At 38.5% G+C, this 19,545-nt stretch overlaps 1 protein-coding gene across 1 annotated transcript in view; it reads right to left on the reverse strand.

The window, feature by feature from the left end:
* mapkapk2a (MAPK activated protein kinase 2a) overlaps positions 1–17,980 on the reverse strand; it is a 98,207-nt gene extending 80,227 nt beyond the window's left edge. Inside the window, exon 1 of the mRNA XM_061922595.1 lies at positions 17,347–17,980. Within this exon, the coding sequence (XP_061778579.1) occupies positions 17,347–17,553 (207 nt within the window). The 5' untranslated portion in view covers positions 17,554–17,980. The remainder of the gene's footprint in view (positions 1–17,346) is intronic.
* Between the last annotated feature and the right edge of the window lie 1,565 nt (positions 17,981–19,545).

A 19,545-nucleotide genomic window follows, 5' to 3' on the forward strand; every position in this document is an offset into this window, starting at 1 on the left:
AAGTTGGTGTATTACCTGATTCTGATGACTTGCATTGAGTGGAATCAGACAGTAATGATGATAACGCCCACATTTTCAAATAGAGGAGAAAAAAAGTTGTCCTTTCTGTACAATACCACATGAAAGTGGTTGGTTTTTGGCATCTAATTCATCCAGCTTCCATACACTTTACAAGAAAAACATTGGCGGCAAATTCCGTAGCTTGCTTGATTGACATTCACGGCACCCGAGGGTCTTGTGAGATGACGCCGGCTGCTGCCAGTTCATTATTATGAAAAAATGACAGAGAGGAAGGCGAGAAACACTTATTATTTCAACAGACTTTCGCGCCGTCCCTTCCGTCAAAACTCTAAAGGCCGAATGCACATTTCCTATCTTCACAATAAAAGCCCTGCTTCATGCTGCCTGCGCTAACAAAATAAGAGTCTCGGAAAGCTTTTTTTTAAAAGCCTGGCTGGAGATCGACTGACACACCCCCCGCGGTCGACTGGTAGCTCGCGATCGACGTAATGGGCACCCCTGATATAGAACATGTTATACCTTTACCAAACAATCTGTCACTCCCGATCGCTAAATCCAATTAAATCTTCTTCCTTGGTCCTTTCTTTCTGCTGCTCTATTGCTGTTCTCTGCAGCGAAGGTCCTGCAGTCCTGGGTTCAAATCCAGGCTCGGGATCTTTCTGTGTGGAGTTTGCATGTTCTCCCCGTGAATGCGTGGGTTCCCTCCGGGTACTCCGGCTTCCTCCCACCTCCAAAGACATGCACCTGGGGATAGGTTGATTGGCAACACTAAATGGTCCCTAGTGTGTGAATGTGAGTGTGAATGTTGTCTGTCTATCTGTGTTGGCCCTGCGATGAGGTGGCGACTTGTCCAGGGTGTACCCCGCCTTCCGCCCGATTGTAGCTGAGATAGGCGACAGCGCCCCCCGCGACCCCGAAAGGGAATAAGCGGTAGAAAAATGGATGGATGGATGGATGCAGCATATGTCACTACGTCCATCTTGTAATCTGCAGTATATGATTTTGTTTTCGGTGCCATTTTAGTTCAGTCCTCAGTTTTTATAAGTTACCGCCAATGTTGATGTGATCCATTTTAGTAGCTCCGGCAGTAGCGTACAGCACAGGGGTAGGGAACCTATGGCTCTTGAGCCGGATGTGGCTCTTTTGATGATTGCATCTGGCTCTCAGATAAATATAAGCTGACGTTGCTTAACACGATAAGTAATTAATAATTCCGCTGGTAATTTATCCATCCATCCATTTTCTACCGCTTGTCCAGTTCGGGTCGCGGGGGATGCTGGTGCCAATCTCCGCTGCATTCACAGTGTTAAAAATAACAAATTCATTGATGAATTCTTTAACATGGACCCCGACTTAAACAAGTTGAAAAACTTATTCCGGTGTTACCATTTAGTGGTCAATTGTTCGGAATATGTAATGTACTGTGCAATCTACTAATAAAAGTTTCAATCAACGTTCAAAATGTAAAACATTCTCATGCATTTTAATCCATCCTTCCGTTTTCTAGAAGTCCCATTCCTGGTAAGAAGTATTCATGGTAAGAAGTTTTTTATTTATTATCGGTTAGCTTCAGAATAACAATGTTATCAAAAAGAACAAAATACTTATTATACTGTAAAAATGTTGGTCGCACTTAAAAATACACGCATTTTGTTGTCCATCCATCCATTTTCTACCGCTTATTCCCTTTTGGGGTCGCGGGGGCGCTGGCGCCTATCTCAGCTACAATCGGACCCCGCATTTTGTTGCATTCAGTGTTAAAAAACATGATATGGCTCTCACGGAAATACATTTTAAAATATTTGGCTTTCATGGCTCTCTCAGCCAAAAAGGTTCCCGACCCCTGGTATAGCATATAGCAGTTAGCATATCACGACCCACAATGCACTTCTGCCATGACCCTCCCCCGCCGAATTCTTATTGTTTGACGTGTGTGTGACGATTCCTGGCGTGTGTGTGATGATTGCGGACATTTTCTCCGTCGCTCACGCGAAGGAGATAAATAGTATTATTTGATATTTTACGGTAATGTGTTAATAATTTCACACATACGTCGCACCCACGGGCGAACTATGAAAAAAACGTCAACTTATATTCCGAAAAATACGGTAAGTCGCACCCCCGGCCAAACTATGAAAAAAACTGCGACTTATAGTCCGAAAAATACGGTAGTTACTATGGTCATCTAATTAGTTACTATGGTAATCTACATTACAGCGGCTTAGACGAGCCACCAAGCAGTGTGGGTGGGGAGCGTTTCCACAGACGTAGAAGGAGATTTTCACAACAAAGCTCTAAAGCTCCGTGATATATCAGATTGTAGGTGGGTTTATTTTGTACCCTTTGCGTTCATATTCCACTGTTTGTCGCATTTTTGCTGCGTTTCACTTGATTGTAAAATATGTCGATCGCAAGGGGGTGTGACATTCATATTTTCTCAATAGTCAGTGTTTTATCGTTCATAGAAAAATGTAAAATAACGTTTTAGCATTCAATCAGACAATATTGTGAGGTATTGTATTAGTGTTCCGAAAAATAGATATACCGGACCCCAGACACATTTTTTTCCTCTAAATGTGGCCCTCGAGTCAAAATAATTGCCCAGGCCTGCTCTAAAGCCCTGCCTCGAAATAAAATAATGTTTGCTTGGTGCCCTAAAATATGAGCCCTCCTTTAAGGCAACACTTGGCTTGACCGTAAAAAGTTAAAATTCAAGGCCTGCAATTCCCATATTCTCCAAGTTCCAATATTGTCTAAATCAGAGGTTCTCAAATGGGGGTACGCGTACCCCTGAGGGTACTTGAAGGTATGCCAAGAGGTACGTGAGATTTTTCAAAAATAGCAACGATTCAAAAATCCTTTATAAATATATATATTGAATAATACTTCAACAAAATATGAATGTATGTTCATAAACTGTGAAAAGAAATACAACAATGCAATATTCACTGTTGACAGCTGGATTTTTTGTGGACATGTTTCATAAATATTGATTTTAAAGATTTCTTTTTTTGTGAAGAAATGTTTAGAATTAAGTTCATGAATCCAGATGGATCTCTATTACAATCACCAAAGAGGGCACTTTAATTGATGATTACTTCTATGTGTAGAAATCTTTATAATTGAATCACTTGTTTATTTTTCAACAAATGTTTTGTTATTTTTACATCTATTTTTCCAAACAGGTCAAGAAAGACCACTAGAAATGAGCAACATTTTTGCACTGTTATACAATTTAATAAATCCAAAACTGATGACAGTGCTGTATTTTACTTCTTTATCTCTTTTTTTCAACCAAAAATGCTTTGCTCTGATTAGGGGGTACTTGAATTAAAAAAAAATTCACAGGGGGCACATCACTAAAAAAAGGTTGAGACCCACTGGTCTAAATATTAGACTTAAGAGGACTCAGTTCAAAACGGAGGACATACAAAAAGGGAACAGTGACCCAGTTATAAGAGTCACATGCAGCTTTAAAACCACCGTACAGGATGTTTTCACACAGACTTACTCATCATTTGTATTTGCGCAAGAGACTTTTCTACCAATCATAACCAAAGCCAAAAGGAAAAAAACAACTTGGAAAAACAACTACCATTGACCCATCTTGAGTTCCAGCTAAAAAAAGTGTCACACAGCAAACATGTTTGTGACTTTTAGGAAACTGTAACTATTTCACCATCAAAATACCTGACATACTTTGACCATGTGGTACGTGTGGACTGGAGGTTGACGCTAGCTAAGCAACACCAAAACGATGTTTCATTGAGAATATAGAACATGACACATGGCACTCATAAATCTGTCAAAATGTTTTAGTACGACTTTGGTACGCTACAAAGTAGGTCTAAGTCAATTAATCAAAACTGTATTTATTAAACGGTTATCAAACAGTGGCACAAACATTCATGTCATTTCCAAAACAGAAAGTGCAAGATTGTCAGAGACATTTTAAAACAAAATATGAGTGCACTTTTGTGCATGATGTCACTAAGATGACATATCAAAACAACACTAAATTAAAATGCACTTTTGTACAGAACGCCACTACAATAGTTTGAAACCAATAAAGTGCACTTTTGTGCATGATGTCACACAAGATATTACAATAACTGTCAAATAAAAATGAGCTGCATAATAGGAAATCAAATAGTGTATGTCCCTCGCTATGTGGTAGGTTCCTGCGGACGTTAGCTCCTTCTGTTGTAGACTTTTTTTTTCATACGGTGTTGATCTGGAAATAGTTGCTTCGACGTTTTGTTGGTGTGGCACTGAAAGGAGATGTTGACATGTGGAGTTTCAAGCACTACTTATTCTCTAGCGCAGGGGTCACCAACCTTTTTGAAACGAAGAGCTACTTCTTGGGTAGTGATTAATGGGAAGAGCTACCAGTTTGATACACACTTAAATAAATTACCAGAAAAAGACAATTTGTTTAATTTACCTTTAATAAATAAATCTATATATATATAAAAATGGGTATTTCTGTCTGTCATTCTGTCATACATTTTTCTTTCCTTTTACGGAAGGTTTTTTTGTAGACAATAAATGATGAAAAAAACACTTAATTGAACGGTTTTAAAGAGGAGAAAACACGAAAAAAAAAAAGAAAATTAAATTTTGAAACAGTATATCTTCAATTTCGATTTTTTAAAATTCAAAATTCAACCCACAAAATGGAGAAAAACTAGCTAATTCAAATCCTTTTGAAAAAAATTAAAAAAAAGAATTTATGAAACATCATTGGTAATTTTTCCTGATTAAGATTAATTTTAGAATGTTGACATGTTTTAAGTAGGTTAAAATCCAATTTGCACTTTGTTAGAATATATAACAAATTGGACCAAGCTATATTTCAAACAAAGACAAATCATTATTTTTTCTAAATTTTCCAGAACAAAAATTTTAAAAGAAATTCAGAAGACTTTGAAATAAGATTTGAATTTGATTCTACTGATTTTCTAGATTTGCCTGAATAATTTTTTTGAATTTTAATCGTAATAACTTTGAAGAAATATTTCACAAATATTCTTCGTCGAAAAAACAGAAGCTAAAATGAAAAATTATTTATTATTCTTTACAATTAAAAAAAAATACTTTAACATTGATTTAAATTGTCAGGAAAGAAGAGGAAGGAATTTAAAAGGTAAAAAGGTTTAAGTGTTTAAAAATCCGAAAAACATTTTTAAGGTAATATGTTTTCTCTAAATTTGTCTTTTTGAAAGTTATAAGAAGCAAAGTAAAAAAATTAATTGATTTATTTAAACAAGTGAAGACCAAGTCTTTAAAATATTTTCTTGGATTTTCTAATTCTATTTGAGTTTTGTCCCTCTTGGAATTTAAAATGTCGAGCAAAGTGAGACCAGCTTGCTAGTAAATAAATAAAATTGGAAAAATAGAGGCAGCTCACTGGTAAGTGCTGCTATTTGAGCGATTTTTAAAACAGGCCAGCGGGCGACTCATCTGGTCCTTACGGGCCCGCGGGCACCGCGTTGGTGACCCCTGCTCTAGCGGGTGACTTTTCAAATTATATATATATATATACACAAACTCTGTTTCGATATGAGTTGGGAAATTCTGTTAGATGTAAATATAAACGGAATACAATGATTTGCAAATCATTTTCAACCTATTTTCAGTTTAATATGCTACAAAGACATCATATTTGATGTTAAAACTGATAAACATTTTTTCTTGTGATAATAATCATTAACTTTAGAATTTGATGCCAGCAACACGTGACAAAGAAGTTGGGAAAGGTGGCAATAAATACTGATAAAGTTGAGGAATGCTCATCAAGCATGGGTAACTTACACATCTGTGAAGGCACCATTAATGCTGAATGCTCCACACAGGTTTTGGAGCAACATATGTTGTCATCCAAGCACTGGTATCATGGACGCCCCTGCTTATTTCAGCAAAACAATGCCAAGCCACGCGTTACAACAGCGTGGCTATGTAGTAAAAGAGTGCGGGTACTTTCCTGGCCCGACTGCAGTCCAGACATGTCTCCCAACGAAAATGTGTGGCGCATTATGAAGCGTAAAATACGACAACAAGAACCCGTACTGTCGCACAACTTAAGCTGTACATCAAGCAAGAATGGTAAATAATTCCACTTTCAAAGCTTCAACAAATAGTTTCCTCAGTTCCCAAACGTTTATTGAGTGTTGTTAAAAGAAAATGTGATGTAACACGGTGGTGAACATAACCTTTCCCAACTACTTTGGCACGTGTTGAGGCCATGAAATTCTAAGTTAATTATTATTTGCACAAAAAAAAATAAAGTTTATGAGTTTGAGCATCAATTATCTTGTCTTTGTAGTGCATTCAATTGAACATGGGTTGAAAATGATTTGCAAAACATTGTATTCAGTTTATATTTACATCTAACAATTCCCCAACTCATATGGAAACGGGGTTTGTATATAAATGATAAATAAATAAATAAATGGGTTGTACTTGTATAGCAGTTTTCTACCTTCAAGGTACTCAAAGCGCTTTGACACTATTTCCACATTTACCCATTCACACACTGATGGAGGGAGCTGCCATGCAAGGCGCCAACCAGCACCCATCAGGAGCAAGGGTGAAGTGTCTTGCTCGGGACACAACGGACGTGACGAGGTTGGTTCTAGTTGGGATTTGAACCAGTGACCCTCGGGTTGCGCACGGCCACTCTTCCACTGCGCCACACAGTATATATATACATATACATATATGTGTGTGTTTTTTTTTTACACATATACACACATAACACTCCTCTACATGTGGTGGTTATTATTAGCCAGCCGGAAATAAATGGATAAATGGATGGATGGATGGATGGATGGATGGATGGATGGATGGATGGATGGATGGATGGATGGATGGATGGATGGATGGATGGATGGATGGATGGATGGATGGATGGATGGATGGATGGATGGATGGATGGATGGATGGATGGATGGATGGATGGATGGATGGATGGATGGATGGATGGATGGATGGATGGATGGATGGATGGATGGATGGATGGATGGATGGATGGATGGATGGATGGATGGATGGATGGATGGATGGATGGATGGATGGATGGATGGATGGATGGATGGATGGATGGATGGATGGATGGATGGATGGATGGATGGATGGATGGATGGATGGATGGATGGATGGATGGATGGATGGATGGATGGATGGATGGATGGATGGATGGATGGATGGATGGATGGATGGATGGATGGATGGATGGATGGATGGATGGATGGATGGATGGATGGATGGATGGATGGATGGATGGATGGATGGATGGATGGATGGATGGATGGATGGATGGATGGATGGATGGATGGATGGATGGATGGATGGATGGATGGATGGATGGATGGATGGATGGATGGATGGATGGATGGATGGATGGATGGATGGATGGATGGATGGATGGATGGATGGATGGATGGATGGATGGATGGATGGATGGATGGATGGATGGATGGATGGATGGATGGATGGATGGATGGATGGATGGATGGATGGATGGATGGATGGATGGATGGATGGATGGATGGATGGATGGATGGATGGATGGATGGATGGATGGATGGATGGATGGATGGATGGATGGATGGATGGATGGATGGATGGATGGATGGATGGATGGATGGATGGATGGATGGATGGATGGATGGATGGATGGATGGATGGATGGATGGATGGATGGATGGATGGATGGATGGATGGATGGATGGATGGATGGATGGATGGATGGATGGATGGATGGATGGATGGATGGATGGATGGATGGATGGATGGATGGATGGATGGATGGATGGATGGATGGATGGATGGATGGATGGATGGATGGATGGATGGATGGATGGATGGATGGATGGATGGATGGATGGATGGATGGATGGATGGATGGATGGATGGATGGATGGATGGATGGATGGATGGATGGATGGATGGATGGATGGATGGATGGATGGATGGATGGATGGATGGATGGATGGATGGATGGATGGATGGATGGATGGATGGATGGATGGATGGATGGATGGATGGATGGATGGATGGATGGATGGATGGATGGATGGATGGATGGATGGATGGATGGATGGATGGATGGATGGATGGATGGATGGATGGATGGATGGATGGATGGATGGATGGATGGATGGATGGATGGATGGATGGATGGATGGATGGATGGATGGATGGATGGATGGATGGATGGATGGATGGATGGATAGATAGATAGATAGATAGATAGATAGATAGATAGATAGATAGATAGATAGATAGATAGATAGATAGATAGATAGATAGATAGATAGATAGATAGATAGATAGATAGATAGATAGATAGATAGATAGATAGATAGATAGATAGATAGATAGATAGATAGATAGATAGATAGATAGATAGATAGATAGATAGATAGATAGATAGATAGATAGATAGATAGATAGATAGATAGATAGATAGATAGATAGATAGATAGATAGATAGATAGATAGATAGATAGATAGATAGATAGATAGATAGATAGATAGATAGATAGATAGATAGATAGATAGATAGATAGATAGATAGATAGTACTTGATTGATTCCTTCATGGCGCCCAGTGAAGGATGGTGTAGCAATATTGTTGTCCGGGTGGAAATTGGGATACATTCGTGAGAATGGTGGCCCCGGGAGATTGTCGGGCAGGGCACTGAAATTCGGGACTCTACATGGAGGGTTGGCAAGTATGATCCAACCTAACCTTATATCCTTTTCCCCACAAACCCACACAATGCCACCGTTTAAGACCCCATCCGTCCACCGGGGCAACGTGACCTCGTACGCATGCGCGGGAAAAAAATGTGGCCGTCATTAGTCACCCTGGGCCTGGAAGTGTATCCTTACACTGTGTTTCAATGTAGCCTATTGCCACACATCTTTCAACAGTAAACCTTGCTTGCGTCACTTACCATCAGCAGCTGTTAGACCAGCCCGCTTATAGTGAATCACACCTGAGCCATCATACATGAATCACATCTCTAAATGACGTGTGAAAGTAAACAATGTGATAAGGAACATCATACAACAATCAATCTAGGGATCTAGATATCTGGTCATGGTTTCACAATAGTTATGGAGTACGAAATAAAACGTTCGACATACATCGCGGACGATAACTGATAGTCTGCCTTGCCAGTCTAAATGCATTTGCCGTTTTCCGTAATACTCCCTCGTACACGGGAGCCCGCATTCTCGTTGTCTCCCCTTCGACAAATAGACAAAGTTTTTAGCTAAGTAGAATCACAGCTAGCCTGGACATTGGATATGTTTGTCAACACACTCGTTGACAAACATATCCCACCAGGCTGCCGTTCTTCCAGGCCTTATCCAAAACTGTCACTCAACTGCTGTATCCTAAATACCTGCAATCTCACATTTACTTCTTTAAAAGGTATCGATGTGTGATTTCCACAAGCGTCTGTTACGCACCTGGCTGTAGCGGTTCTTTTCTGACGTCGCTTCCTCTCTGAACTCAGTTTGTAAACGACTGATGAGTCCATACAAATCTAAGAGCCGGAGATCCCAGAAAAACACGGCGCACTTACCCGTGAAAAAAAGTATCCAAGGAGGGGAACCTTAAACGATGGTTTAGTGTGGCTGACACGGAGCTTACGCTAAATAATTATTCCTTTAAGGCAGGGGTGCCCACACTTTTTCTGCAGGCGGGCTACTTTTCAATTGACCAACTCGAGGGGATCTACCTCATTGATATATATAATTTATATTTATTTATTTATGAAAGAGACATTTTTGTAAACAAGTTAATTGTGTTTAATGATAATACAAGCATGTGTAACACATTTAGACGTCTTTCTTTCACAAAGACAAGAATATAAGTTGGTGTATTACCTGATTCTGATGACTTGCATTGATTGGAATAAGAGAGTAATGACGCCAACGCCCACATTTTCAAATGGAGGAGAAAAAAAGTTGTCCTTTCTGTACAATACCACATGAAAGTGGTTGGTTTTTGGTATCTCATTCATCCAGCTTCCATACACTTTACAAGAAAAACATTGGCGGCAAATTCCGTAGCTTGTTTGATTGACATTCACGGCACCCGAGGGTCTTGTGAGATGACGCCGGCTGCTGCCAGTTCATTATTATGAAAAAATGACAGAGAGGAAGGCGAGAAACACTTTTTATTTCAACAGACTTTCACGCCGTCCCTTCCGTCAAAACTCTAAAGGCCGACTGCACATTTCCTATCTTCACAATAAAAGCCCTGCTTCATGCTGCCTGCGCTAACAAAATAAGAGTCTCGGAAAGCTGGCGTGCACAAGTGATGTGCACGCCAGCTTTCTGAGGGATCGCTTGTGCACGCCAGTTTTCCGAGATTCTGTATTTAGTTAGCGCAGGCAGCATGAAGCAGGGCTTTTATTGTGAAGATAGGAAATGTGCAGTCGGCCTTTAGAGTTTTGACGGAGGGTACGGCGCGAGAGTCTGTTGAAATAAAAAGTGTTTCTCGCCTTCCTCTCGGTCATATTTTCATAATAATGATCTTGCAGCAGCCAGCGTCATCTCACAAGACCCTCCGGTACCGTGAATGTCATTTAAGTGACATCTTGGTGAAGATTGATGATCACTAATTTTTAGGTCTATTTTTTTTAAAAGCCTGGCTGGAGATCGACTGACACACCCCCGCGGTCGACTGGTAGCTCGCGATCGACGTAATGGGCACCCCTGCTTTAAGGCATGGGTGACAAACTCTGGCCCGTGGGCCAAATTTGGCCCGCCGTGTATTTTCATTTGGCCCTTGAGGCAATATCAAATTAACATTAGAGGTGGCCCGCCGGTGTTATACAGCGGCGGTGTCGCTGTAACACCGCATTCACCGCTAATCCCCCCCCCCCCGATTTTTCAAGGACACTCCCAAATTTCAGTGCCCCTCACGAAAATCACAGGGGGCAACCATTCTCCCAAATTTCTCCCGATTCCCACCTGGACAACAATATTGGGGGCGTGCCTTAAAGGCACTGCCTCAAGCGTCCTCTAAAACCTTTCGTCACGTCCGCTTTTCCTACGTAGAAACAGCATGCCGGCCTAGTCACATGATATATGTGGCTTTTACACACACACACACACGCTAATGCAATGCAAGCTTGGTCAACAGCCATACAGGTCAGACTGAAGGTGGCCGCATAAACAACTTTAAGACTGTTACAAATATGCGCCACACTGTGAACCAACACTAAACGAGAATGACAAACATTTCGGGAGAACATCCGCACTGTAACACAACAGAACAAATACACAGAACCCCTTGCAGTACTACCTCTTCCTGGACGCTACAATATAAAAATATATTATTAGCCTGTGGGAAAAGTTTATTTTGATATTTACCTGAGAAGGCTGCAAATAGAAAAGAGGCATTCAATTTCTATTTGAATTTGATTTGATATGCCATTGCTATTTTTAAATTATTAGTATTATTTGAAACTCGATTTTGCATGTCACTATAAAGTTATATAAGTCTCGCTTGTTCATTATTCAATGCAAAATGTGTTTGGGTCCCTATTAAAAGGTTAATTTGTTCAACCTTGGAGCGCGGCTTTGTTCAGTTTAAAATTTTAGCCCACTCTGTATTTGAGTTTGACACCCCTGCTTTAAGGGGTTATCCAGCTTAATGTAGACAGGGGCTAAGTCTGACATGATTAGTTGTAGGAAATAACTAAAGTTGTGATGTGTGCTGCTGTAATGCTTAAAAAGATCTAAACACGTTCAATACTCAACGATTTTGTGCATTTGCAAACAGCTAAAATGACGTACAAAGCAAACTATAACCTGCGAGACAAGAATTATCAACAGTTCTTCTCAACAAAAGAGGAGAAATATAATCTCAGAAGAAAATCTAATTTAAAACATTTGTATGCTGGTACAACACTTGTATGTGGGGTTAAATAATGGAATGGAATAAGCAAAGAAATCAAACAAATCAAACAAAGCACCGACATGATTCAGTTTAAGAGACTCTTCAAACTACAAGTGTTCACAAAGTACACAGAAAAATAATTACAATGGACATCTTGCGCTAAAGATTATTTATGTATTCAATATTTGTTTACTTTACTATGGTATATTATTTGGTAATTCCCTATTTTGAGACAGAGAACAAGAAAATGGGATACAGTTGCTATGGTATAAAAAGGGGTAGGATTAAATAAGCTCAGCTTCTTCCTGCTCCTTTCCGGACGTGCTGTGATGACCCCAACAAATATATCGATTATTTTTGTAAAGCAGTACCAGCCAAAGATCAAAAGGTGTGACAGTGGTGTTGACAGGGTGTTTTAAATCGCAACTCCATTACCTGCAATATTAGCCACCTTTTGCTAGAGTTTATTTACAATTTAGAATAAAAAAAGAAACAATAAAAGTGCAGTTTTAAACCAATTGAAGCCATAATATGGGACAGTCTGCCCCAAAAATATATTGATATATTTTGATAAGCTGTACCAGAAGAAGATCACAATATACGTTTATTTCATGTTATTATGAATGTGCCTGTTACTACATAATATGTATATAGTTACAGCATGTATATAAAATGTTGACAGGGTGTTTTATATCGCTTCTCCATTACCTGCATTATTAGCCACCTTTTGCTAGCGTTTATTTACACTTTAGAATGCATAAAAAAGTGCAGTTTTATACCAATCGATGCTATAATATGAAGCATTCAGCCCAACAAATATATTGATTATTTTTGATTAGCAGTACCAGACGAAGATTAAAATACATTTTATATTTCATGTTATTTTGAATGTGCCTGTTACTACTTAACATATATAGTTACAGCATCTACATAAAATGTTGACACAGTGTTTTACATTGCATCTCCATTACCTACATTATTAGCCACCTTTTGCTGGCATTTATTTACAGTTTAGAATGCATAAAAAAGTGCAGTTTTAAACCAATTGATGCCATAATATGGGACATCGATTACTTTTGATAAGCAGTACCAGACGAAGATTAAAATACATTTTATATTTCATGTTATTATGGATGTGCCTGTTACTACATAACATATATAGTTACAGCATGTACATAAAATGTTGACAGGGTGTTTTACATTGCATCTCCATTACCTGCATTATTAACCACCTTTTGCTAGCATTTATTTACAGTTTAGAATGCATAAAAAAATGCAGTTTTAAACCAATTGATGCCATAATATGGGACATTGATTATTTTTGATAAGCAGTACCAGACGAAGATTAAAATACATTTTATATTTCATGTTATTATGAATCTGCCTGTTACTACATAATATGTATATAGTTACAGCATGTATATAAAATGTTGACAGGGTGTTTTAGATTGCATCTCCATTACCTGCATTATTAGCCACCTTTTGCTAAATTTATTTACAGATTAGAATGCATAAAAAAGTGCAGTTTTATACCAATCGATGCCATAATATGAAGCATTCAGCCCGACAAATATATTGATTATTTTTGGTAAGCAGTACCAGACGAAGATTAAAATACATTTAATATTTCATGTTATTTTGAAGGGAATAAGCGGTAGAAAATGGATGGATGGATAGCTGTAAATATACTCATCCCCTCTTAACCACGCCCCCATCCCCCCGAAATCGGAGGTCTCAAGGTTGGCAAGTATGCCATAATATGGGAGAGTCGACGGACAAATATATCGATTATTTTTGTACCAGATGATAAATACCACGTAAGATTTTTTTTTTTTCTGGACTTAGTGGCTACAACTTTTTACTTTGGAAAGTTCTGACACTTAAAGAAGGAAAAAAGCGAGATAAAAAGGCTTGTTTTTTGGTGACTTGTATGGAGTAGAGCAGGGGTCACCAACCTTTTTTCAGTGACCTGTGAATATTTTTTTAATTCAAGCACCCCTAAATCAGAGCAAAGCATTGTTGGTTAAAAAAAAAAAAAAGATAAAGAAGTAAAATACAGCACTATGTCATCAGTTTCTGATTTATTAAATTGTATAACAGTGCAAAATACTGCTCATTTGTAGTGGTCTTTTTTGATTGATTGATTGAAACTTTTATTAGTAGGTTGCACAGTTCAGTACATATTCCGTACAATTGACCACTAAATGGTAACACCCGAATAAGTTTTTCAACTTGATGAAGTCGGGGTCCACGTTAATCAATTCATGGTTGAACTATTTGGAAAAAAAGATATAAAAATAAATAAAAACTTTTTGAAAATTAAACATGTGATTCAATTATAAATAAAGATTTCTACACATAGAAGTAATCATCAACTTAAAGTGCCCTCTTTGGGGATTATATTAGAGATTTGGATTGATGAACTTAAAGGCCTACTGAAACCCACTACTACCGACCACGCAGTCTGATAGTTTATATATCAATGATGAAATATTAACATTGCAACACATGCCAATATGGCCTTTTTAGTTTACTACTTTACAATTTTAAATTTCCCGGGAGTTTCAACTTGAAACCGTCGTGTACGCGTGACGTCACGGGTTTTTAGGAAGTCTGAGCGCTGCACACACACACAGCTAAAAGTCGCCTGCTTTAATGGCATAATTACACAGTATTTTGGAGATCTGTGTTGCTGAATCTTTTGCAATTTGTTCAATTAATATTGGAGAAGTCACAGTAGAAAGATGGAGTTGGGAAGTTTTAGCCTTTAACCACACAAACACACGGTGATTCCTTGTTTAAAATTCCTGGAGGTGAGGCTTCCTATGGATCAGAGCGCGGTCAAGCAAACATGAATCACGACGGAATGTCAACCAGCAGGTTTGGGTGAGAAAATTGTGGTAAAAAGTCGCTTCTTACCGGAGAAAAGCTGCCGTCGACTCCCCTGAGATATTGGCGTCAAGACACCCGTGGACACACCCCTCCGACTATCAGGTACTATTTAACTCACTCAAACACTACCAACACAATAGAAAGATAAGGGATTTCCCAGAATTATCCTAGTAAATGTCTCTAAAAACATCATAATCCGTCCCAATGCAATCGCGTTTTTTTGTGTTTTTTATAGTCAATATCCTCAAACACGAATCTTTCACTCTCGCTCAAATTAATGGGGAAATTGTCGTTTTCTCGGTCCGAATAGCACTTTTTGTTGGAGGCTCCCATTAAAATCAAAGTGAATATGTGAGGAGCCCCCACACTTTTGACGTCATCGTCTGCGACTTCCGGTAGAGGCAGGGCTTTTCTCTTACCACCGAAAGTTGCGAACTTTATCGTGGATGTTCTCTACTAAATCCTTTCAGCAAAAATATGGCAATATCGCAAAAGGATCAAGTATGACACATAGAATGGACCTGCTATCCCCGTTTGAATAAGAAAATCTCATTTCAGTAGGCCTTTAATTCTAAACATTTTGTCACCAAAAAAAGAAATCTTTAACATCAATATTTATGGAACATGTCCACAAAAAATCTAGCTGTCAACACTGAATATTGCATTGTTGCATTTCTTTTCTCAGTTTATGAACTTACTGCCATATTTTGTAGAAGTATTGTTCAAAAAATATATTTATAAAGGATTTTTGAATTGTTGCTAATTTTAGAATATTTCTTAAAAACCTCACGTACCCCTTGGCATACCTTCAAGTAGAATAGAATAGAATGGACTTTGTCATATTTGCATATAACAAGATTAAAGGGGAAAATTATCACCAGACCTATGTAAGCGTCAATATATACCTTGATGGTGCAGTAAAAAGACCATATATTTTTTAACTGATTTCCGAAACTCTAAACGGGTGAATTTTGGCGAATGAAACGCCTTTCTGTTTATCGCTCTTTTTGCGATGACGTCAGAACGTGACGTCGGTGTGTTGTCGGAGGGTGTAACAACACTAACAGGGAGAGATTCAAGTTGCACCACCGGCCCGAAGATGCGAAAGTGTCTGCCGCCAGACCCCCATAGAATGTGCCAGAGTGTCTCCACATTTTACCGGCGATGCTAAGGCAGACATGGCACAGAGATGTATGGATAACCTGCAGATGCATTTGCAACAATTAAGTCAACGAAATCACAAAGGTGAGTTTTGTTGATGTTGACTTATGTGTTAATCAGACTTATTTGGTCGCGGCGTGACTGCCAGCTAATCGACGCTATCATGCTATTTACCGGCAGTGTTAAAGCAGACATGGCACAGAGATGTATGGATAACCTGCAGATGCATTTGCAACGATAAAGTCAACGAAATCACAAAGGTGAGTTTTGTTGATGTTGACTTATGTGTTAATCAGACATATTTGGTCGCGGCGTGACTGCCAGCTAATCGATGCTAACATGCTATGCTAATCGACGCTATCATGCTATTTACCGGCAGTGCTGAAGCAGACATGGCACAGAGATGTATGGATAACCTGCAGATGCATTTGCAACGATAAAGTCAACAAAATCACAAAGGTGAGCTTTGTTGATGTTGACTGCCAGCTAATCGATGCTAACATGCTATGCTAATCGATGCTAACATGCTATTTACCGGCGGTGCTAAAGCAGACATGGCACAGAGATGTATGGATAACCTGCAGATGCATTTGCAACTATATTACATTTCCTTCCATCCACATTTAATGCGAAAAAAACATTTACCAACCGAAGGATTTAAGTTGCTCCAGTGTCACGAGACGCGAAAGTCCTGATCGTTTGGTCCGCAGCTATTCGACCATGCTTTGGCTATGCATAGTGTCAATAGCTATTCGCGCAATAGCTTCAGTTTCTTCTTCAATACTTTCATACTCAAACCATCCGTTTCAATACTTGCGTAATCTGTTGGATCGCTTAAGCCGCTGAAATCAGAGTCCGAATCCGAGCTAATGTCGCTATATTTTGCTGTGCTATTCGCCGTTGTTTGTTTACATTGGCAGCACTGTATGACGTCACAGGGAAATGGATAGTCGCGTCGCAAATAGCGAAAATCAAGCATTTTAAAGCTTTTTTTAGGGATATTCCGGGACCGGTAAAAAAAAAATTTTAAACTTCAAAAAATACAACAAGCCACTGGAAAATGATTTTTATTGTTTTTAACCCTTTTGAAATTGTGATAATGTTCCCCATTAAGGACTCCCACTTAAGGTGCGGTAGTGGGAACAAATATGGGGTGAAATAAATAACACAAAAGGTAATAAAGGAAAAAAACTGACATACTACTATCCAATAAAAATAATAAGCAATCCTGTACAATATACAAAACACTATACAAATACAAAATACTGTACAATATACAGAACCCAGAAGTACCCCCATTTGAGAACCACTGGAGTGGAGGTTATTCAATAATAGCAGGGAGCTCACCTTTAAGGCGTACTTGTCCCCGGTCTTCCTCTGGAAGATCTCCAGCACCTTGCCATTGATGCCCAGCCCCAGAACCTGACTGGTCACCTTGTAGTCGTCTATGATGGCGTTCCGCTTGATCTGCAAGCCGGGTCGGCCCAGGAAGGCGGGGTTCTGCTGCCCGGCCGGGTTGGGGAAGAGCGGCTGGTTCTGAGCGTTCGACAGCATTCTGTTCGGATCACCCGCTTTGGTTGAATCGTCTCGTTTTCTCCTTCCACCGACTGTGTCGCGACAAGGCCGCCGGGGGAGACGCAGCAGCGGCCGGGCTTGGTTGTAAGAAAACCCCCTCGGTTCGCCGACGGGATGCTAAGCTAGTTAGCTGTTAGCATAGCTCCTATTCTTGACCTATGGCTTTTAGGCTAACCCGTCAGCTCGGAGTTAGCTTGTCCATCTCCGGTAGTGGCAGCCGCAAGCCGGTCCCCCCTTTTAAGAACACTTTTCCGGTGTAACTCTGGTTAATATTCCCCGGGCACGTCTCTCGCGGAGGCGCACCGTGACGTGGAACAAAAGCGGCGAGGAAAGTTGAGCGGCGGTGACAGCGAAGACTTCACTTTTCCCAGGGCCAGCCAGCCAGCCCGCCGGCCAATCAGAGCACGGCTTACGGTTGACGTCATAAGTCGGTTTTCCTGGTACTTAAAGGAACAGCGCACAGAAATGTATAAAGGTTACAAAAATATAATAATAAAAAATTAAATTAAAATAATAAAAAGTAAGATAACATTGAAAATAATAAAAAATTGAATTTAATTAAAAATTAATAAATAAATAAAAGGTACAGCGCAGAGAAATTTATAAATATCCATCCATCCATTTCCTACTGCTTGTCCCTTTTTGGAGTCGCCAATCTCAGCTGCATTCGGGTGGTAGGCGGAGTACACCCTGGACAAGTCGCCACCTGATCGCAGGGCCAATTTATAAATAAAGGTTTATAAAAACTAAATAAAAAAAACAATAAAAAAATTAAAATGAAAAAATTAAAAGGAACAGCGCACATATATTAATAAATAAAGGTTTATTAAAAAATATAAATAAATAAATAACATAATTTAAATAAGTAAAAAAGGAACAGCGCACAAAAATTTATTAATAAAGGTTTATAGAAAATAAAATATAAATAATAAAAAAAGGAAAAAACACACAGCAATGTATAAATAAAGGTTGATAAAAAAATTGTAAAAAAATAAAATATAAAGAATAAAAATAATTAAAAAAAGATAAGAAAAGGAATAGCGCTCAGAAATTTATACATATAGGTTCATACAAAATAAAACAAAATAAAAAATTAAATATAAGAAATAAATAAAAAATTTAAAAAAGGTACAGCGCACAGAAATTTATAAATAAAGGTTTACAAACAATACAATAAAAAAAAATGAATACAAATTATAAAAGGAACAACACACAGAAATGTATAAATAAAGGTTTATAAAAGCTAGAATTCACTAGAAAATAAAATTTAAAAAATTAAAAAGGAACAGAGAATATACATTTATGAATAAAGGTTTACAAAAATAAAATAAAATATTAAATATTTAAAAAAAAAATCAAAATACAAAATAAAAAAGGAAAAGCGCACAGAAGTTTATAACTGAGTTTATAAAAATTAAATTAAAAAAATAAAAATAAAAAAGGAGCAGCGCACAGAAATTTATAAATAAAGGTTTATAAAAAATAAATTAAAATAAAAAACTAAATTTAAAATATAAAAAATAAAAATAAAATATTTGAAAAAATAAGGAACAACGCACAGTGTGAAAAGGAATGTTACCTTTGAAGGCTCATTATACCATTGGACAAGTTTCATACTAATAAATGTCAGTTGCTCAATACCCGACCTATTTTTTGTGCCTTTAAAAAAAAAAATTTGAACACGACGTAAACACACTCTCGACCTCAAACAACCAAAAAGCTGTGAAAACGACGACTCTCTGATCCAAATTTAAGTTATTTACAGAAATTGAGTGAGCCTATGGCTTTGCACTTTGTTTTTTATATGTATATATATATATATATTGCATTGTATTTTAGTTACTTTATTGAGTTTACAACCTCCTGGCGCTGTTTTGTACTGTTTTTGTACTTATTTTGATTATTATCCATCCATTCATTTTCTACCGCTTATTCCCTTTTGGGGTCGCGGGGGGCGCTGGCGCCTATCTC

This window comes from Nerophis ophidion, linkage group LG16, assembly GCF_033978795.1.
Source record: "Nerophis ophidion isolate RoL-2023_Sa linkage group LG16, RoL_Noph_v1.0, whole genome shotgun sequence".
NCBI lineage: Eukaryota > Metazoa > Chordata > Actinopteri > Syngnathiformes > Syngnathidae > Nerophis > Nerophis ophidion.